Genomic DNA, 23,424 nt, shown 5'->3' on the forward strand with positions numbered 1-23,424 from the left:
TTTAAACTGCCTCCAGTTTGTGTATGAAAGACAATTGTACTGTCTCTACCTATCTAAAATGTCAAGATTTGTAATAATAATACTTTGTGAGGAAGAAATTTTGATGAATTATTTCTGGTGATTTCTAAGATTGGTGCTGGTGTGAACTGTATGTGCCTATGAAGAATGGCCCTTTGGTTTCCTTTGGGGCAAAGATTTGACTACTTTGCTTGATATGCTGGAATTTTCTTTTTAGTTTTTACATCAACTGTATTCTCAGAGCCAACCTGCATGAGTTAACTAACCCCCTGTCATTGCCAACTATTGTAGGAATCATATTCCTTCTTACATGTAGCAAACTTATACTCAACAATGAATTCTGGGTTGCAAAAGGATTTACTGTTTGCACCTATGTGTAAGGTTTGTTACAGATTAAATCAAGAGACATACACTAGTGCTACATGCTGTAATTTTTTAATGTAGTTTGAAAAATCTCTGAAAATTGAGCAGTTTATTTTCACCTGACAAAAACTCATCAGATACTTTGGTACGTTGGAAGATTTATCATTTGCAAGATTATTCAGAGTAACATGCTTTTCTCTACCCTCCCCCCTTACCCATCCTCCTCCCCCCCCCACCCCCCCCAGTTAGAATCAACAGGACTTGGTCTTAGCAGTAGTCGATTAAGAACAACTCTGAACAGGATACAGGAGAGCCTTATTGACCTGGTAAGTGATGAATTGAAATTAATTCATTTGAGTTGTATAAAATAGAAGTTAGCATCTAATCAACTCTGTATATGTGTATCTATATATCTTTGGAGTACTTGTACCCATTAGTATTAAATATAGGAGGTAAAACAGGTTGTGCATAGTCTCACAGATCTTTTGTGATTGGGAACTGTGAAATTCCATGAGGAAGTTTGGATTTAGTTTACTACGTAGTAAGGAGTCCCAGTTCTTGACTCTAGTCACATGATGAAATTCATGTGTTAAGAAGATTGATAGCAGCATGAACCTAATGAATATATTTTTAAAACTTTATTGTAAAGATGCTGTACAGAGGGGTTACAGTTACATGAGTAAGGCAATGAGTACATTACTTGTCGATCATTGTTACCCCTTCCCTTGTTGTTGTCCCACTATCGTTGTCCCACTATCCTTTCCCTCCCGCACTCGCCCTTCCCCCACCTGAAGTTGTAAAGTTCATTTCCAGGTATCATTGTTGCAATGGGTTATCCTGGTCCTTGTTTTAACATTTTATTTCCCTTCCCCAGATTAGACAGATGTATATACAAGATTAAGTACAGTGACAACAGAGGATATACCATACCATAGGGGGAAAAACATACAAAGGAAACAAAAAAAAATCACAAAGTACATTTTAAACAACAACAAAGACAGACCTCTTGTGTCCATATCTTGGGACTCGTTTCACTTAGCATCACTTTGTATGGTCATATGTACATAGATTTTGAGCTTTTCAGCTCATCTGATAAGATTATCCTATATGTATACTAATTGTTATAAATAAGGGAAACCATGGGACCTAAATTTCTTTGGGACTGGCTTACTTCACTTACTATGAGGTTCCACCTCACCCCAGTTAGAATGGTTATAATCAAGAAATCTAGATGTTGGAGGGGATGTGGCCAAAAGGAAACCCTACTGTATTGTTGGTGGGAGTGGAAACTTGTTCAACCACTCTGGAAAGCGGTATGGAGGTTCCTCAAAAGACTCCACATAGAGCTGCCCTATGACCCAGCAATCCCACTTTGGGGCATTTACCCAAATGAAAACAAACAAGGCTATACTAAAGCTACTAGCACAACTATGTTTATCACAGCATTATTCACCAGAGCTAAGGTATGGAACCACCCAGATTCCCCTCAGTAGATGAATGAATCAAGAAAATGTGGTGTACACACATACACACCGGAATTCTATGCCTCCATCAGAAAGAATGACACCACACACACACACACACACACACACACTGGAATTCTATGCCTCCATTAGAAAGAATGACACCACACACACACACACACACACACACACACACACACACACAGAAGAATTATGCCTCCATCAGAAAGAATAACACCACACACACACACACACACACACACACACACACATACACACACTGGAATTCTGTGCCTCCATCAGAAAGACTGACACCACCACACACACACACACACACACACACACACACACACACACACACACACTGGAATTCTATGCTTCCATCAGAAAGAATGACAACACACACACACACACACACACACACACACACACACACACACACACACACACACACACACACACACACACACACACACACACACACACACACACACACACACACACACACACACACACACACACACACACACACACACACACACACACTGGAATTCTATGCCTCCATCAGAAAGAATGACACCACCCCATTTGTAAGGAAATGGAAAGAGTTGGAAAAAATCATATTAAGCAAAGGTTGTTTTTAAGAATATGAATAAGAAAAGAAAATTCTGTGGTTGGTTGTTATAGTGACAAATTTGTTTCTCTGGACACGTTTCTGTAGCTACATTAGCCCTAGGCCTCTCTGGATTCTTCTCTTTTTCTTCAGTCTGCTCCAATTCTTTTTTATCATAGTGTCTGACTCTTTTCATAATGTCTACATTGTCTGTATGGTTATGCTATTGAACATTTTAGAAAGCAATATCATCATTCATTCTTTTCAGAAATACTTACTAGCTAGACCCATCAAGAGTTAAAGGCCTGCCTGAGCTATATAATAGTAAGACCAACCTCTTCTCAATCAAAAAGAAAAAATAATCTTACTGAAATAATTGTTGCTAAGAATCTATATCAATGAATAGATCATTTCTATCTCTTCATCTTAGAACTCATATTTTGTTGGATCCAAAAGACAAAGATATATAGCATGAGGAACTGATAACTGCTAAGATGAGAGTAAAGCTGAGCATGATGGAATGGTAATGCTAGGGCAAAATGTGCATAAGTGATACTGAGGCATGTGTTGATGTCGTAGGTGAACACTGAGCAGGGGAATAAGCAGTGTCCATCTCTACTATCCTTTGACTATTCTTTCTTTTCTTTTTTTCTTTTTTCTTTTTTGTCGGTCATGGGGCTTGAACTCTGAGCCTGGGTGCTGTCCCTCAGCTCTTCAGCTCAAGACTAGCACTCTACCACTTGAGCCACAGTGCCACTTCTGGTTTTCTGGTGGTTTATTGGAGATAGGAGTCTCACAGACTTTCCTGCCCGGGCTGGCTTTGAACTGCGATCCTCAGATCTCAGCCTCCTGAATAGCTAGGATTACAGGCATGAGCCACCAGTTCCCAGCTCCTTTGACTATTCTTGATCCAGTATTTCTTTTTCAGAATACAATTTTTCCTTTAGTATCTCTGGGGCATTAGTTTTAGGAATCTCCCAATGTGCACATAACCCAGTCCCATGTAGACTCAAGTCCCTTATGTAAAATATCATATTTCTGTACAACCTTTACAAATTTTCCTGTATACACTAAATCATCTTCAGATTAAATTACGTAGTGTAATGTAAATGCTCTGTAAATAACCACTACATTATGTTGTTTAGAGAATAATGGCAGAAAACATGTCTATTCATGTTCTATACAGGTGTTTCTTTTCTTTCAAATATTTTTTATCTCGAATTGTGAATATGGAGGGCTGACTACATGGTCATAGCAGTCTTCTTCACACATTTCTCTAATATAGGTTTTTAGAATAAATGAATAAACTATATTCTCTGGTTTTCATGTTAAGTCTGTTTTTAAAAATCCATTGGCTTTCAGCCCATTGGAAGTTTCTTGTGTTTGATTTGGACTTCTTTGTTTGATGCTTAGCATAGCTCTGACCCTCAGATCTTGTCCTACAGCTTAGTCCACAACTGAGGTTTCCTTCACTGTTGCTTTTTTTTTTTTTTTTTTTTTTTTTTTTTTTTTTTGTCATCTCTGCTAGTTACTGGTTTAGGATTTTCAAGCCATACACAGAAACTTGGCTTGTAAGGTTTGGGCTTATGCTTCAGGTTTTGTCACATGTGTATATTAGAACAAAATGGTATCAAACTAGCTCTTCTTTCAGACAGCTGCGCCCATCCCCTGATAATAAATGTCTATGACATTTGCCTGACTTCTGTGATCATGGGATGACTTAGAGGTATACATTTACAAACTAACTGTACCTTATCCCAATACATAAATATGCCTATGTTGTTATACAGTCAGTTTTGGCACATTATTTTTTTTAAAACTTTCCTTTCTTTACGTTCTTATCGTCTCTTGAATCAAAAGATTTCCCACTGGATGAGAAACCTATGTGCACTGTGGTCCTCCCTCTGTTAGTCTGGAGTACTGCCTTTTGATAGAGTTTCTTCAGTGTCCTTGCCTCTGTGGGTGAAACAACTCTACACAATCCAGTTGAAATTTCCTCAACAGTTTCCATTTGTGTTTTTTGTTTATTTTTCTGTTCTATGTTTTCATACTGTGAAGTGTTGACTTATTATTTTGATGATACTTGTTATTTACTGGACCTTGATCTCAGATCTTTTTAAGTTGGCATATTAGTTATCTTCATCAGTTTCATTGGCAGAAAGTTAACTGATTTCTTACTTTCTTTTGATAGTAAAATAATTGATAGCTTAATTAATAGGGAATCAATAAGGAAAAAGTAATATTTTTTCTTGTATATTTTTCTTACATGTCATTTAAGATCTTAGTAAACTTTTTTCATAGTTTATTTCTTCCATAGATACCATCTGATTTTTTTAAACTGTTCTTCAAGTTGTAAAAGTCAAAATAGAAAGATTGTGTTCTGAAAAAGGACACCTAAAATAATTTCTCATGTAAGTTCAATATAGGAAATTTTGTTTAGCATGTCAAAAAAATGTGCAACAAATGAAATGGAACTGTAGAACAGATAGGAAAAGCAGCTGGTGTAGGTGATGATTGCACCAGAACTGTAACTTACTAACTTTATCCATTTGGTGATGCTAACTAAATTATTTAAGACCTTTGAACTGTGGCCTACTTTGAATTTTTTTGCTTGGTTTTTCTTCATTTTTTGAGACAGTGTCTCACTGTGTGGTCCAGGCTGGCCGCAATCTGGCAATCTTTCTGCCTCAGCCTCCCTACTGCTGGGATTACAACCATGTGCAGCTTAAATCTTTGGTAATAAAAAATATTTTAAATTTGTCAACAAAAATCTACAACTATAAACACTCTTTTGTAGTAATACATTAATGTCAGGAAAAGGCTAACCAAATGTGTCTCTTTGTAACACTAAAGATTAAGATTTCATTTCTCAGTTGCCAAAAGAAGTTGTATCTTCTTTTATTCTTTGGGTTGTAATACATTGAAACAGGGATCCAGTTTAGGAGTTTCCACCAAAATGCACAATAAGTACTTACCATTTATTTATGTCAGCCTGACATTTTTTATTCACTTTTGCTCACTTCTTTTCCTTAAATGTAAACACTGACCTTTAGCCTTCCAGCAAATAATTACCATAATTTTTGTTCCTAAACTTCAAGTGGTAACTGGGAACAAAGGACTCCATTGTAATGAAAACCTTTGGGACTTGAGCAGCAATTGGAGATTGCTGAGTGTTTTTATAAAAGAGCTCTGTAAGTTAAGGGGGAACTCAACATTATATAGAAAGTACTAAGTACTAAGGTCATAGGTAAGTGCTTTGGGGCTCTACTGTTGTTCTTAAAAATATAATAGCACATTTGTGTAGCATTTACTAATTATTTTCTTCTTATAAATTCTGGAATTTTTGTTCAAAATGTAATGAATTGATTTTGTGGCCATGTCATTACTTGAAAAGGTACTGTAATTAAATGAAGAGTATAACTTCCATTTCTAAGTCAAGCTAATTGTTATTACAAATATATTTTGTTTTATTAAAGGGCTTCATGGCCTTCCACAGTATAGTGATTGAGTTTATAAAAGCATCAGCATTGTTAGGAGTTGTTCATTGAGACGCTCCCGTGGAATTGTTTTTTCACAAAACCATAGATGAGATTCTTTGATCTTGAGTGTAACAACTATTTAGGTAGGTAACTGGTCTGATGACATCACTGTTCTATGCAGAAGCTTTTCCTATTTGCTGTGCAAAGGCAATCCTGTTTACTTAAATACTTTAATTTGGAAATATTTGAGTGATGGGAATTCAGGTCTTCTGGCACTCTATTAGCTACTCTGAGTAAATCGTCTAGCACTGCATTACCTAAGATCTCATGATATTCTTTTCTCCCATGTTGTTTGTTTGTAATATGAGGTGTATTTCTGTGAAGTCCAGGGGGGGTGTATAAGTCATAGCCTAGGTATTCTTTTCCTAGTATCCTGAGAAGGATAAATTAGTAGCAAGAAGATTGCTAGTAAGCATGGCATCAGATGAAGTGAGACACCTTTGAAATCTATGAGTTTTCTTCAAAGTTCCTCAAATTGTACTGTCACTGATACTGACTACATGGCTGTTAGTCTAAACCAGTGACTATATATATATATATTTTTTTTTTTGGGGGGGGTCCAGTCATGGGGCCTGAACTCTGGGCCTGGGCTCTGTCCCTCAGCTCTTCAGCTCAAGGCTAGCGCTCTACCACTTGAACCACAGCGTCACTTCCGGCTTTTTTTTTCTGCTTATGTGGTGCTGAGAAATCAAACCTAGGGCCTCATGCATGCAAGGCAAGCGCTCTACCACTGAGCCACCTTCCCAGCCCAAGTGACTATATTTTGAGGAGCCTAGCTTTCTCTGCCCTATAGGTGTCTTTTTTATCTGTTTACATTGATCATCTTCCTTCTCCTCTTAAATCTTCCCCAAGACATCTACAGTCATTTGGTACTAGTTGTGCCTGCTTGAGATTATACCAAGAAAGGCTATCTTGATGAAGATTTTGGTGTGATATGGCTAGTCATACTATACTTTATGATTTTACCAGCCAGCTTCTTAAGGGGCAATCTTAGTTTTTTTGTAGATCAGTTCTCCAGGGGCATCTCTGTCAGTTTATCCAGGTTTCTGTCTAAACTGAATTTAGGTAGTGCACAGATGGTAACAACATATATTTGATATACAGAATAATTTTCTTTTAGTATAAAAAGTGAAAATTTCAACCAGGCACAGGTGGCTCACACCTGTAATCCTAGCTACTCAGGAGGCTGAGATCTGAGGATCATGATTCAGAGCCAGAGTGGGCAGGAAAGTCCACGAGACTCATCTCCAATAAACCACTAGAAAACTGGAAGTGGCACTGTGGCTCAAACAATAAAGTGCTCACCTGAACTAAAGAGCGCAGCGACAGCGTTGTCCGAGTTCAAGCCCCACAACTGACAAAAAAAAAAAAAAGTGAAAATTTCAGTACATAAAGTCATAAAAGCAGTTATGAAACTGTTGAAACTAAGTGTGATTACTGTATGGCCACATATTTAGATTGTAGTTCCAGTTATTAGATTTGTTGTTTCTGGTGTTTGCATGTGTGTTATATTTTCAGGAAGTCTCAGCTGATCCCACTGCCACACTCACAGCAGCAGAAGAAAGAAAGGAGAAGGTGCCCAGCCCACACCTTAGTCATCTAGTGGTTTTGACATCTGGGGATACATTGTATGGATTAGCAGAGAGAGTGGTAGCCACAGAATCCTTGTAAGTTACTTGCATTGCCATTAACTATTTAAGAAAAGCCCTAAAATAAGAATTGCATAAATGTATGTCTAAGAAGGATATGCTAACAGAGATGGTGAATTGCTTTTTGTAAGAGAAAGGTTGGTTTTCAATTTATAAATGAAAGGAAGAAGAGTCTTACAAATTTTGATCCTTAGCAACACAGACCTTATTTTGGATAATAGTTGTTTTTTTTTAATGTTAAGATATAGACCAGGTGTGGTCCTGAATGCATGTAATCATGGTATGCACCAGGAAGACAAGGGATGGCAAATTCAAGACCAGTCTAGGCAAACTTAATGAGACCCTGTCTCAGATACAAAAACAAATGGGCTGGGAGCATAGCTTAAATAATACTACATTTTGTACCACCAGGGAAAAAAAGTTATATTTCCTTTTGGATGGAAGATTCAATAGAATTTGGTGTAAGCGAGAATGCTTCCTGACCTTTGTTAATCCCTAAATTAATGTGTTAATTCAATTAACTTCTATAAAATGTAGCCTTGTATATATGAGAAAATAGGAGAGAAAAATTGGTTCACAACAGTGCCTCTGTAGGCTCAGTCCACGGCCATCTGATCAGCACTCCTTCATCCTGGACCTGAGTTCAGTTGTATGTGCTGAGTTCAGTTAAAATGTCATGTGTACAACCTATTATTCAAAGGTCTTTTTTATATAAATGAATGGGATCTTTAAAAGAAATTCTTTAAAAATGACTACCTTATTCTTTCTTCAGTCTTTGCATGCAAAGCAGCATTACTCTATACTTTGTGCTAATCAGATTATCTTCCTTAAGGTTGGTTTCTTTAACCTCAACTTCTATTCAGTGATAAAGTCAGCATTCATTGTTGCGTAGTAGATTATCAGTGAGCACGAGTACAAGGTGGTTCCTTAAATTGGGAAGTAATTTTTAATTGTTATGTTTTTCTTGGAGGCCTTGGATTGCTTGTATTGAATCACCGAGTGGCTAGAAGGCCTGCCTGGTTTGTTTATATGATTATTTATTCCCTCTAGGGTGTTCTTGGCTGAACAGTTTGAGTTCCTTCAGCCACATTTGGATGCTGTGATGCCTGCAGTCAAAAAGCCCTTTCTGCAGCAGTTCTACTCTCAGGTTAGTCATCTTCTACTAACCACTTCAACCCAATCAAGGTGGGACTCTCACCAATGTTTTTTGTTTGGTATGTTTTGGTATGTTTTTGGTATGTTTTGATTCATATTTTTTTTTAAATGGAGAGCTAGAGGAAGTCTTCATCTATTCACTCATAGATTCCTTATGTCAAATAAATACTTATTGGTGGGCTGGGAATGTGGCTTAGTGGTAGAATGCTTGCCTAGCATTCATGAAGCTCAGGGTTTGATTCCTCAGTGCCACATATACAGAAAACTGGAAATGGTGCTGTGGCTCAAGTGGTAGAGTGCTGGCCTTGAGCAAAAGAAGCTCAGGGAGAGTGCCCAGGCCCTGAGTTCAAACCCCAAGACTGGCAAAAAGAACCACCCCCCCCCAAAAAAAAAACAAAAGTACTTACTGAGTACCTCATGTAATTTTTAATCTAGTGAAAGAGGACTAATTAACACAACATTAATTTGCTTCTTTTGGAATTGCTTTTTTACTTCTGGGTTGTTCATTGTTACTGTATAGAATTACAATCTAATTAAAACTAATTACAATAAATTGTGATATGTGCTATGATAAGGGGAAAGAAGAATGACAGAAACTGCCACCTCGACTAAAAGAAGGGGGAGCTGAAGTTGTCCAAAGGAAATAATATTTACACGGTACCACCCAGGTAGAGAGTTTATTGGGGACAAATAAATTCCCAACTAAGAGGGTGGCATACATCAAGATCAGAGAGTGAGATGCATGTGAGTATCTGAAGACAGCTTACCTTGACAGAACATGGAAGAGTTAGTGATAAGAGTGACAGGCAGAAGCTGTATCCTGTAAAGTACGCCCGCCTAGAGTTGGACTTTATTCTGAATGCACTAGGAAGCTACTGGAGAGAGTTTAAAACAGTTATGCATTGTATAGCATAGAAGCTTAAAGGGTGTTAGTGTCTTCTAACCTTAGTTTCTGGAAATTCTCTACTGGGAGGGGAGTCTTAGAATAAACTATGCAGGAAAACTTAAATGACAGTCTGTCATTCTCAACTAGTTTGAACAACTAAACTCTTTACAGGCTCTTGTTTCCGTATCTGGTTTCACTACTTGGTCCCCTTGCAGTAAGGGATTTTGACAGCCACTTTGTCCTGATTCCTGAGGCAGGTTTCTACCCTGTTTTCAGAATTCTCTTGGTATTTTTTATTGTTATTATAAAAGTGATGTATAGAGAGATTATAATTACATAAGTCAGGTAATAAGTACATTTCTCCTTGCTTTTATCTTCTGATCCCTGTGTTAGTTTCACTTTATTCCTGTGGTTTGTGGCTTCTTATCAAGCTACTGGGAGTTAGGGAAGGTGTTTGATGGTAGGCCACATGTGCCTTGTAGGTTATAATTTATTAGATTCTGGTTTTGTCCCAAATACTGGTCATGTTATAATAGTATCTAAAACATCCAGTCTGGATAAGAATGGATAATGTGTCAAGCAAATTAAAAGGTTACAGTACCTGCTCCTTGTGAAGGAACAGCTAAAATAAACATGTAGATTATGGAATAGCATAAAGTAAAATGACCAGGCATAAAAAAGAGGGAAGATTAATAGGAATTTTAAGAAAAGTATTCTTCCCTCTGTCACTCACCCCATCCCACCTCCTTGATTTTTTTTTTATTAGTACCAATGATTGAACTCAAGGCCTCAAGCAAGACTCAGCTTTTTCACTCAAGGCTGATGCTCTACTACCTGAACCATACCTCCATTCCACCTTTTTTCTGGTTAATTGGAGGTGGATTCCCTTGGACTTAATAGGATGGCTTTAAACCATAGTCCTTGGATCTCAGCCTCCTGAGGACCTAGGATTACAGGCATGAGCCACTGGCTCCTGACCAGCACAGCTTTTTCAGTAATTGGAGTTAATGTTTTTTGTAGATCCCAAAGTTCAAACCATATTTATAAATGCATAATTCATTTACTGTTGGTTTAAATGGGGAAATGTTACCATTTTGCTACAGAGAAAATATTTTCCAATTTATGTATCAATGTACTTTTTAAATTAAACCCATTTTTTGTTTGCAATTTGTGTAATGGTTTCTCTGCAGTTGTACATAAAATGTTTTTACAGTAAACTGAGTTAATGTATAAAATACTGCTTTAATGCCGTAATAAAAATAGTAATACTTGAAAAAAAAACAAACAGGTATGCATTGTATTAGGGAGGCAGGTGAAGCATAGACTAGTTGGCATGTCTAGATGGAGAAAAACAAGACCAGTTTGAAGGTGAGAGATCCTGGAATCATGTACCAGGATACTGGGAATTGAAATGGAGAGGAGAAAATTATACTTTGAGTAAAGTCCTTGTATCAGAATATTTCATAATTTGTCTCCAGATTTATAGTGTTTTATTTTCTGGTATGATATATATTAGAATGAGGGGCAGAATATTTTTATAAACTTGATGCTTGTAAAGATAACTCTTTTCATCTCTGTGTAACACATTTCAGACAGTCTCAACTGCCAGTGAACTGCGCAAACCAATTTACTGGATTGTAGCTGGGAAAGCCATTGATTATGAACAGATGCTACTCCTAATGGCCAATGTGAAGTGGGATGTAAAGGAAATTATGTCACAGCACAACATGTATGTAGATGCATTGTTAAAGGCAAGTATCCTGGGTCACAGCATTCTATTAAGAGAAATGCTTCTTTAGTGCCTCTAAAATAGTGACATTATAGTTACTACCACAGTTTTCCCCTTACAGAATTAAAGTCCCTGAGTTAGAATAGGCTTATTGTCTGCATTTTGACTTATTTGGATCTAAGAATACCTCCTTCATAGATATTGTTGTTGTTGTTGTTGTTTTCCATGTTGAGTTAGACTTCTATTATTTCTTGTCATGGGTGACTTTTATATTACTTAACCCAATGACCTTGATCTAAATTCAAGAAGATATTCCTATTTAACTAGAAGTTATTTCTATAGTTGAGAGTGTATATATAACCATTCCCCTGATTTTTCCAACTTGTATTTCCTAGAAATCGTATTATTTTGCAGTGTGTCATAGATATAAACTCTTTGCTTTCAGTGACCTATATTAATAAGTTTCTTAGAATTTTAGTTCATTTTCATTTATATGTAAATAGCTATTTATGGATCATCTGACAAGTGTCAGGTACTAATAGAGATACTGGCAATGTAATTATGAATTAAGGAACTTACAAGCCCTCAAGGAACTTACTTGCCAGTGCAGAGACAGGAATAAACAGATGAATTGAGTTGTAATATCAAATGCTGTGAAAAAGAAAAATATCAAGAGCTAAAGAAAGAAAGGAAATGACAGGATATAGGTGAGAAAGAAACACCATTTATTTGCTCTGGTCCAGTGAAGTTATGAGCCATATGGATACCTAAATAGAGGAAATGGTATCTGAGAAGATAGATGCAGTGTTCAGAAGTAGTTCTTCTCTTTAAAAAATTTTTGTCCAAGTAAAGAAATTGACCAGCATCTCCCCTCTTTTTTTTTTTTTTTTTTTTTTTATTGGCATCAGGATTTGAATTCAGGAGATTGCACTTGATTAGCTTGCTTCCTTGGCTGATCCTCTACCATTTGAGCTATACTCTGCCTGGCTTTTACTAATTAATTGGAAATGGAGTTTTATTGTTGTCTTGGTCCAGGCTGGCTTCCAACTGCAATCTTCCAAGTCTCAGCCTTTAAGTTGGTAGGATTACAAGTGTGAGCCATTGGTACCAGCTAGAAATTGAGCCTTTTTAAACCCGCTGATTTTTATCTCATTTGCATGTTTTTGTTTAATTGCTTACCTCAAGGTAATAAGTAGTAGCCTGAGAAGCCTTGAGGACTCAGGAGCAATAGATTGAAACAAAAATAGCAGTGCCACTAGTCTATTCTTTTTTAGAAGTCCTGCTTTTCCCTGCCCCCTCCCTCCACTCCCCTTTTTGAAGAATTGGTAAACTGTGTCCAAATTCAATGTTTAGGAGTCTCCATGGAGACCCAAGAGGTCTCCATTAAATGATCATTGACCTGTAATGGTAATGGAAGGAAAAACAGATTTCCAGAGCATCCAGGAGATTCCAGTTGTGAATTCTAAATGGAATATAAAATACTAATATAATTTGCAAATGATGAACATCACCTCATTGCTCTTTTTTTTAACATTTGGTGTGTTAAAAAAAAGATTGTTTTTTATGACATGCTGATTTAGATTGTTTCAGGTGCTCTCACAGTGCAACAGACTGGATTGTTTATACACGCAACAACAAATCATTGTGGCTCATAATTCTGGAGGCCAGAAAGTTCAGGATCAGTGCTCAGATAGATTCTATCAGGTGATGGCCTGCTTTCTAATAGATGTCACCTTTTCATTGAACCCTCATACGGTAAAAAGGCACAACTTGCTTTTTAAAAAAGCACTTCGGGACCATTTCCTTACATAAGCCCCACTTTCAGTGCCATCACCATTGGAACTTGGATTTCTTTATGTAGATTTAGGAGGATACAAACATTTAGGCCATATCATATGTCATGATGCAGGAACAGTTTCTGTTGGTCCTAGTTTCTGTGGTCCTAGCTTTTTGAGAGTCTGAGATCTAGAGGATTTTAGTTGAAGGCCAGCTCAGGCAGAAAAGTTTGCAAGACCCTTTTTCAGTCCATAGCTGGGTACAGTGGTGTTTACCTATTATTCTAAGGTATGTGAAATCAGAAGAGTAGTTCCTGTCCAAGTGAGTCTGTTTTCCCAGAAGCTGGATGTGGTGATGCAAGCCTGTTTATCTCGGCTCAACAGCAAGATACTACCTTAAAACTAATCAGAGAAAATCAGGGCTGGAGGCATGACTCTGCTTTAGAGCTCCAAGCAAGTCCCTGAGTTGAAAACTCAGGAATGCAAAATAAATAAATGAAAAGACTAATACATGCACACTAGAGTGAGTTACTTGCTTCAGTTATTCCTAATTCCAAGAAGCATAATTATCAGGAAGAACCGATGTTTAGTAACCCAAATCCAATTTTTAGCAGACTAAAGCCTTCTTTAAGGTTAATTATTACTGGTAATTAATTATTACAAAGTTACAATTATTAATTATAACTTTGGATCTTTGGATTGCTTTTTCAACTTTGTTGCCATGAGAGACTTTTAAGTACAGTGAAATGGTTTTATTATTCATATAATGACTGCCATCCTTTAACATTGAACTTAGCGGTAAGTAGAATGTCAGTTTGTACCATGAGCATATAACTTTATCTTTAAACTATTAATGCAAATTATTGAACTATGATTCTTAAATTCAAAACAGTTTACTGTCATGAGCACACAAATAAATACCACATCAAATACTACTGCTCTTTTAGATCTGTGAAACAGAAAGTGCCATTATTTTATTTTACATTGATTTTCAGTGGCACACTTAGCGAATTTACTTCTTTTCATAATTAAAAGCAATGAACTGTTAAAAATAAATCAGCAAGGAATATCATGACTTAAGAAGTAATAAAGAGAACACAATTATCTTTACACCTGATGGGAAAATCAGCTTCATCTGTCTTGACTTTTTAGACATTATGTTACTTCTCTATTCAGGACACTAAAGAATTAGAACATCATTTTAAGCTTTCTTAAATATCTTGAAATATATTGCAAAAGAAGGGCAGTGGCACTTGCTCTTATAAGTGGCCATGTCTACATGATGAAAAGGAATCCAAACAGATCATCTGTAGAAGGACGCAACACAGTGTCTTGCTTTCATGTAATCATTTGAAGTTTCCAAATTAGCAGTATATAGTTTTATTTTTAGTACCATCATGTCATACAAATTAATAGCCAGTAAAGAGACTCCATTTTCCTGTGATTAATTGGAAGTACTTTTTGCATTTTTTTCCTTTGTATTAAAATTTTACATGTGCCATGGCTTGTAAATCATTTAGTTAATAATTACTTTCAAATAAGGTTAGGACAGGAAATAACTTATCAGATTACTCTCTCTAAGGAGAGAACATATTACAGAGAGTTAACTTTCAGTTGAAAATTTCTTAAAATAGCATTTAAAGACTGGATTCTCAAACATTGTTTTAAAGCCAAATTGAGTCATTGGGCCCTTCTAGTGTATAGTGACAACCATAGTAATGTTACAATGAAGCAACATTTGGACATAGTTGACATTGTTCAGCCACTAAGCCACTAATGACACTTTTTTTTCAGATGGAATGTTTTCTTTTACTGTTTTGGGGGGAAGTGCTATGCATTAAAATGACATTCACACTTGGTTACATGTTTGTTTTCTTAGGAATTTGAGCAGTTTAACAGGAGGTTAAATGATGTTTCAAAGAGAGTTCGGATACCCTTGCCTGTGTCTAATATACTATGGGAACATTGTATACGACTGGCTAATAGAACTATTGTGGAAGGGTAAGTTTTTAATGTATTCATGACAGTCTGTGCTATCACTGGTGAATGGTGAGAATTAGTTGAGGTAATAATAGTTAAATTTGGAATCTGATTTGAAAAGAAACTCTGAACCCCACTGTGCCTATATTTGTGATTTGGTATTTTTGCTGCTGATACCAAACCAAGCTAGTAGATGACTGAAAAATAATTAGGTTATCTGAAAGCTAAACTAATAATTATTATCTAAAGGAAAATAAAATTTATATTACAATGATTCCTAACATTTGAGCATGTGTCATTTTTCTCAATCAGATAGGTTAAATAATTTGTCCAAGTTCATACCGATTGAAAACTCAAAGAAAACATATGGACTTTTGATTTTCTGCTGGTAAAGTCAGTTCTCATAGTCCCAGTTTCAGTATTCTCATATCTCTGTCATATTTGAATTATTGTAAGCAGTATCATTTTTCATGTGTTAACTTACAGATCAGTTGTTAGCAGTTCTCCCACTTACTGAAAGACCATGCTTACTCTGCCACATGTAGAACACAGAGAAGAATCAGTAATATAACTAAAACACCCCAAAAGGTGAACAGATATATCAAATACCATGTACAGTACTGTAGAGTTGTACATTCAGTGAATCTTCACACATTCATTCATCCAATTCTCTTTAGTTCTTATTTGCCATAAAAAGGAAAGTATTAGAAAATGGCAACTTTATGGGGATGAACAGACAACATCTTGTCTCTCTGTATTGGGAAATCCAGTGCTACATTTCATAAAATGACTGTCTCAATAACTTTGAAAAATATTTTCAATCAATTTGTTTAAAGTAGAGAAGTAAGCAATAAATGTTAGGTTTCTGTATAATCACCTTATTGAAAATAAATGAAAGATTGGTCAATAAATAATGTAAGTTGTGTTTCTCTTGCAACTTCCCATAGGGGAAATAACTGATTCCCTAGGTTGAATTTTCCATGTTCTGTATGATTAATCGAAGGAACTGTATAGTTACTTAGGAGTAATAAAATGTTGTACTGTTAAAGTTAATATATTTATGCAGATTACTAATTTACCTTAAGACACATAATGCTTCAACAGTGTGGGAGATCATAATAAATCACAATTGTTTTATCATTAAAAATATATATAGTGTTAGTGGAAGAATTATTTATTTCCTTTGTATCAAGCGGTTATAGTAACAAATGGTTTTATAAAATGGATTACTTTAGAATATTCAAAGCTTTATTTTTTTATATTAATAAGTTTTTTAAATTGTGAAAATATTGTACAGAGAGGTTACAATTACATGAGCAAGGTAATGAGTACATTTCTTATCAAGCATTGTTGCCTCCTCCTTTGTTTTTCCCCTACTATCCCTTTCCTCCCATCTCCACAACTACATTCCCCTCCTCCCCCCCAGCCTAAATTTTAAAGTTCATTTTTCTTTTTTTTTTCTTTTTGGTCCGGTCCTGGGGCCTGAACTCTGGGCCTGGGCGCTGTCCCTCAGCTCTTCAGCTCAAGGCAAGCGCTGTACCACTTGAGCCACGGTGCCACTTCCGGCTTTTTTCTTTTTTGCTTATGTGGTGCTGAGGAATCGAACCCAGGGCCTCAAGCATGCAAGGCAAGCACTCTACCACTGAGCCACCTTCCCAGCTAAAGTTCATTTTTCAACATAGCGTCTTGTACATCGTATTTGTTGCAATGGATCCACCTGTATCCCTATTTAAACAATTTGTTTTTTCCCTTCCCCTCCACAAATTATACCAACATCAAATACAGTGTAAACAGGGGTTATACCATGGGGGAGGGACATACAAACAACAAAAAAATTCATCTTATAAATATTTTAGAAACAATAGCAAGAAAGAAAAACCATTTGAGTCCTTATCTTGGGGTTTATTTCATCTAACATCAACTTATCTGACCATTTCTGCTTGTCTAAGACATATACTAGTTATTGAAAATAAGGGAAACCATGGGATCTGTTTCTTTGGGCCTGGCTTACTTCACTTAATACGATTTTTTCCAAGTCTTTCCATTTCCTAACAAATGGGGCAATGTCATTCTTTCTGATGGAGGCATAGAATTCCATTGTGTATATATACCATATTTTCTTGATCCATTCATCTACTGAGGGGCATCTGGGTTGGTTCCATATCTTAGCTATGCTAAATAATGCTGCAGTAAACATAGTTGTGCTGGTAGCTTTAGTGTGGTCTTGTTTGTGATCATTTGGGTAAATGCCCAAAACTGGGTTTGCTGGGTCATAGGGGAGCTCTATGTGGAGTCTTTTGAGGAACCTCCATACTACTTTCCAAAGTGGTTGAACAAGTTTACACTCCCACCAACAATGCAATAGGGTTCCCTTCTGTCCACATCCCCTCCAGCATCTGTTGTTATTGGAGTTCTTGATTATAGCCATTCTAACTGGGGTGAGGTGGTATCTCAGTGTTGTTTTGATTTGCATTTCTTTTTTGGCTAGGAAGGTCGAGCATTTCTTCATGTGTGTATTGGCTATCCTTCTTTCCTCTTCAGAGAAGTTTCTCTGTAAGTCTTTAGCCCACTTATTTATTGGGCAGTTGTTTCTCAAAGCTTAATTTTATAAATAACTCTTGGCAGCCAGATTAACAGAAATAACAGTTCAACCTTCTCATACATAGATGTGTTAATTGGGTGCAAAGAGTTGTAGCCCATAGAGGAACAAAGAACCTTGAAGTCTTCAGTCTCTGCTTTACAAATAAAGAAAATGAAGGCCATCTAGTTAAAACAACCTATTTTCTTGTGACACAGGATCATGTGCTCTTTTTTTCTGAATGCTTTCATTGTTTTGGACCATCTACACAAATATGGTTTAGAGAAAAATTAAGGTGCCTAGCAGTTTCTTTTCCTAATCATGCCATCATCTATGCTGTCTTACTATTATGTATCTTAGATATGCCAACGTCAAAAAGTGCAGTAATGAAGGACGGGCCTTAATGCAGTTGGATTTCCAACAGTTTTTAATGAAACTTGAAAAACTGACTGATATTAGACCCATTCCTGATAAAGAATTTGTGGAAACCTACATCAAGGCTTACTACCTAACTGAGAATGACATGGAACGCTGGATCAAAGAGCATAGGGTAAGAGCTGGAAATTGTTAATTACATCATGTCTATGCAGTGCTGTTTTTCTAAATAAAATCTTGTGAGCACTTTTGAACTGTTTGAATAGTATCTGGAAATATAGCCACCATAAGAACATTACTAGTTTTCCTGCAACTGTTGCTGTTGAACCAGTTCATGAACTGTAGTACAAAGCTTTTTACTTCCCCAGTGTCATATAGACTAGCCTAAACATACTGGCATGTATTAATGATAACTGGAGGTAACAATATGTAAGTAACTAAATGTGTGTCCTAAATTAGATTTTAGCTTTATAAATTTGATTTTTTTTTGTTTGTGAGAAAAATACTGTAATTACTTAGGATGTTGAAGTTTCTAACAGTATAACTTAACGTGTCACTTAAGCATGCTTTATAGGCGTTTTTCTGTAGGACTTTTATATCATTTGGATAGATAGATTAGATAGATAGATAGATACATACATACATACATACATACACACATACACACATACATACATGTGTACATAGACAGATAGATGGAGTTAATGAAAACATGGGAGGTATTAAAATCACCAGTCTAAGCATGCAGGATCTAAGGTAGGTGATCAGGAATTCGAGCACAGCCCAGACTACATAGCCAGATCCTGTCCCCAAAATAAAACAACAGCAAACCCCTCCCCCCAAAAAAAAAAAGAATTACCACCAAATCTTGTTGCTTTATTTACTATTGTGTTCATCCTCAAGCTATAAAGGTAGAACCTAAGTGATGTCATTTAGATAAGGAAATACATAATATTTGTATTTACCTTATACGTGCATCCTTTCAAGTTTTAGTATTATAAAAAGATGGAATGAACTTTAGCACTGAGCACATTTGCTGGGTTTTGTGCAGAGTACAAAATATACAGATTTCTAGTGGTTTTTGACATAAGCCAGAACTGAGAAAAACCTCACCACTGAGCTGCAGTGATAGCTGCTAACCAAAATGCTAAATCTGTATGCAGATGGACTGCTGAATCCTGGGATGCATTGAAGTTAGTAAGCTGCAAAGGTTTCTTTATTTGTATCACAGTTCTTAATTAGCCATTATTAGATGCAAGAATGATACTTTAGGATTTATTCTTTTTTTAGACTAATACATTAAAATTTCTTAGCTTGATATTCTGATAAATACCTCTCATTCAGTGGCATTTTCTCTGTAGCAGTAGGGTAATTTCCTGCATGGTCTTTTCTCCTGGAAATCAGGAAATTTCTAGAAAACCTCCATCCAAGGCCAGATCTAGTACTCAGTAGCCGTGGATTCTCAGAGTGCTGACTGGTTAAATTAGATTTTACCCAGTGCTGATAGGTGCTTTGGGGTCAGATACACAAACTGAGTATTTTGCTGAGTCTTTAGAATGAACTCTTCATCCTGTTTTGAAATTATATTCTCTTTATTGGTTGTCTTAAAAAAAAAAAAGACTTTTTTCTTCTTAGATGACTGTACATGGCTGTTTACAACTTTTGCTGTTCATCCTTTATAACCAAACCATCAGGTGTTTCTGATAAATCCCAATTTATTCTTATCCTAGTATCTCATTGATTGAAATTCAGGAAACAGATTTGAATGGTAAAGGATACTTTAGTCTTAATTTTACTTACAATATGAAAGTGTAATAAAGTAAATTTAAAAATTTTGTATCTTGAGAATTTATCACAGAAACAAATGAACAGGTGTGACCTTTAAACTGATATAAACCATAGGCTTGTGCTATTTACCTGAGCATAAAACAGGTTCTGTTGCTTCCTGTTTCAAATGTAGATAGATAGGTGGATGGATAGATAGATAGATAGATGATAGGTAGATAGATAGATAGATATCGATTGATCGATTGATCTATCGATAGATAGATAAATAGATAGATAGATCTTTACTCCCTGTTTTTACAGCTCAGTCAACAAGTTGTCTCTGAGTCTCAACTATAATTTGTGCTGTTTCTCCCTGGCTTCTCATGTTCAGAAGTACTCACTGGCACTGAACTGGCCTGTTCTTTCCTATCATTGATCATATACATGCCCTTTATGTTCTGAATTTGCATCTTCTTTCTTTGCACAGGAATATTCAACGAAGCAGCTGACCAATCTGGTGAACGTTTGCTTGGGATCCCATATCAACAAGAAAGCAAGACAAAAACTTCTGGCAGCTATAGATGATATAGACAGACCTAAAAGATAATGAACACAGCTCTTCTTCCTCACTGGCATTGGTGTTCTCTCAAAATATGTGATATCAAAGGCAGTTTCCCTGTACCCCTGACAACTGTCTACTAAGAAAAATTTTGTGTACATTCCTTGCAACTGGAAGGTGGAAAACACTGAAATGTGTGTGGTGTTCTCAATGACTTTTATATGCTCCAGGCTCTTTCCTCAACTTTAGGTCTCATTTGTTGTGATTCCTTCCTGAAATAATATTATTGCCTTATCAAAAAGATTGTACCATTAATATATCATTAGAACAGTGGCTGGTTTATCTTTGAGCAGTTTTTGGAGAGTGACTTTATGTTGGCATTTTTTTTATGCTCTGAATTTGGTTCTTAGTAAGCATAATATGAAAGGATTGATGTACAGTATTTCCCAATTATGAGCACTGCATGCAAATTAAGAAGTACATGTAAGTAAAATAGTTAAAAAATCAGTATGTTATGTTTTTAAGTGTCAAAATTTATGTCAGGGTTAATTTGGTTATAATGAAGTGATCATAAATGATGAAATTTAATAAATGTAATACTGTAAAATAATCAGCTTGTGTGAGACTGCATTTTGATACATATTTTTTAACCTGGCAGGCAGAATTCTTGAAACTGTAATGCAGTTTCTAGCATGTCTTAATTCTAATTATTTTATACCCTGAAACAGATATGAGAATGTATGTACATTTTTAGTGCTGAGTAGAATACAGAATGACTATTGTGGGGTTTTCTTATATCTTCCTTTATAAAAATATGCAGTATTTCAATACAGTTTTCCTGTCTTTGAATTTAGCATAATAGGACAGCAAAACCTGAGTCCACTGATTTGGGGAAGAGCTGTCTTAACTTTTCATAAATGTAGGGCCATATTTTTGCTCTCCTTAAGTACTTGTTTGGCATGAGTGCAGTCAGTGATGAACTTTAGAACTTAGTCTGTAGTAGCCATGTCTATTCCTCTAAACGTTTCCCTGCAACCAGATAGCTTCTCTTAATATATACATGAACACTATTTTGGCATGCACCTCTGTCAGCTGACTGTGTAAAAGAAACTTTTTTCTTGCTCACTGTGTTGGTCCACTGATTACTTGCATGATCTATACTTACAGAAGTTCACAGGATCCTGAGAGGTTGCATTGGAGAGAGGTCTGTGTCCTGGAAGTCTCGGGTGCTGAGGTGAAGGGCAGTGGGTGGCATATGACCAAGCATGGAAATGATAAAGGGACAAAAGTCTATCTGCCCCTGCAGTGTTTAGAACTATATAGTATAAAGTACTCTTAGCATTTGTCTGGGGTGAGAGGGGTGTTTATGTGTGTGTCTCTGTGGAGCTTTTCATTTTCAGTCACACTTTATTGCCAATTTGAAACATTCTTCCTATAGAACAATGAGTTTGATGCTATTGTGATCTGCTTGTGTTATTAGCCTGTGTAGTGATAAAGTAGTTTCTGCAACCACTTAGACAAAACAGGAGATAATCCTTACGCTGAAATGGCTTATTCAGCTGAGCACGTAAAGAATCAATCAATCTTACTTATTTCTCAGTTGATTAGCGGATGCTTCCCTTTTCTTTTTATTTGCATGGATTTTATAGTTGTTTTCCATTCATTTCTACCTTCATGGGCTCTAGGTAAAATGAAGAGCAATTACTTGCTTAGTAGAGCCCACTTTTCCTCCCTGGTTACAAAAGACATACTAGCCTTGTGAGATTAGAGCCTCAAGCATACAATCAGACAGACCTTTTAACCTACCTTTAACTTGCTTCTCTATCTTCAAACTAAAAATGATAAATCTTCTCTAGACTCTTTAACAGTGTTCTTTTTTGTTTTTTTCTTTTTTGGTACTGAGTATCAAACCCAGACATTGCACGTACTAGGCAAGTGCTCTGCCACTCAGCTATATCCTAGCCCTTAAAAAATGTTTGTTTTTGTTTTTGTTTTTTTTTAACATTGGAAGGTAGCTTTGTAAATGCAAGTATCAAAACAATAACAAGAGATTCAAACCTTAGGATTACCTAATAGAATTACTGGACAGTTCTTAAATACATTATGCACTGATACTGATATGATACCTTGTGAAACTAATTTTAAGATAGAATTGAAAAGCCGATAAAACAAATGGAATTACACACTCAGAAAACTTTCATTAGCTACCCTAAATTTCTTTTGAGTATTAATTTTCCTTAACAGTTTAAAAGAAAGTATCCTGTAAAATTCTAGGTTTTGAATTGATATAGGAGCCTGGTAAACCAATGTCCTCTGAGAAAAGATGATTATTTATACTAACTCACTGTTTTGCATCTTAAAATGCTAGGAATTTAGATGACCTAATTTGCTTCAGTTTACAAAAATTCTATAGAGACCTCATTAGTCCACTTTAATAAGCTCATTTATTCAACTTTTAAAATATTTTGTCAATTTTTTTTTCTTGAAGCTAGAACCATATGATATATCTAAGTAGGTGTTTTTTTAAAAATTTCTGCTTAGCTGTGTGTTAATGTGCAACTTTAAGTTAGATTAAATAACTTTTTCCTTACTCGTTCATTGAAAAAAATGTCATAAAAAGCTTGTAATTTGTTTCAGTCTGAAAGCATAGTTATCTCTTATAATGAACAGTGTACCTGAAGACGATGAATAAAAATTTTACTCAAATCAAATAGAAATGGTACAAGGGAAGGAAAAATATATATTCATTACTTTGGAGTAATTTTGATATAGACTTTGTGGTCAATAAAATGATATTCAGCTCTGGATAGTGATTAATAACAAGAAAATCATTAATCCTCTGGTGTAATCTTCGTTAGATGTTTCACAGGTCCAGCTTTCTGCAGATTTTTTTTTTTTTTTGTGGAAAGTATTTGCCCAATTGTTACCTTTCACAGAATTTTAAAGGTCATTAAAAAGTTTAATCTTCATAATTA

The 23,424-nt window shown here is 35.9% G+C and overlaps 1 protein-coding gene and 1 non-coding gene across 2 annotated transcripts in view; one reads left to right on the top strand and one right to left on the bottom strand.

The window, feature by feature from the left end:
* The window catches only part of Vps50 (VPS50 subunit of EARP/GARPII complex), a 103,375-nt gene extending 82,122 nt beyond the window's left edge, over positions 1–21,253 (top strand). The window contains exons 22-28 of the mRNA XM_069996505.1: positions 627–707; positions 7,515–7,663; positions 8,696–8,792; positions 11,279–11,437; positions 15,070–15,191; positions 18,109–18,298; positions 20,378–21,253. Of these exons, the coding sequence (XP_069852606.1) occupies positions 627–707; positions 7,515–7,663; positions 8,696–8,792; positions 11,279–11,437; positions 15,070–15,191; positions 18,109–18,298; positions 20,378–20,497 (918 nt within the window). The 3' untranslated portion in view covers positions 20,498–21,253. The remainder of the gene's footprint in view (positions 1–626; positions 708–7,514; positions 7,664–8,695; positions 8,793–11,278; positions 11,438–15,069; positions 15,192–18,108; positions 18,299–20,377) is intronic.
* LOC138810273 (small nucleolar RNA SNORA40) lies at positions 314–438 on the bottom strand. Its single transcript, XR_011367079.1, has one exon. It is a non-coding gene; the product is annotated as a small nucleolar RNA SNORA40 (small nucleolar RNA).
* Positions 21,254–23,424: the final 2,171 nt, after the last annotated feature.

This window comes from Dipodomys merriami, unplaced genomic scaffold, assembly GCF_024711535.1.
Source record: "Dipodomys merriami isolate MVZ:Mamm:240054 unplaced genomic scaffold, mDipMer1.0.p SCAF_5, whole genome shotgun sequence".
In the NCBI taxonomy this organism is placed as follows: domain Eukaryota; kingdom Metazoa; phylum Chordata; class Mammalia; order Rodentia; family Heteromyidae; genus Dipodomys; species Dipodomys merriami.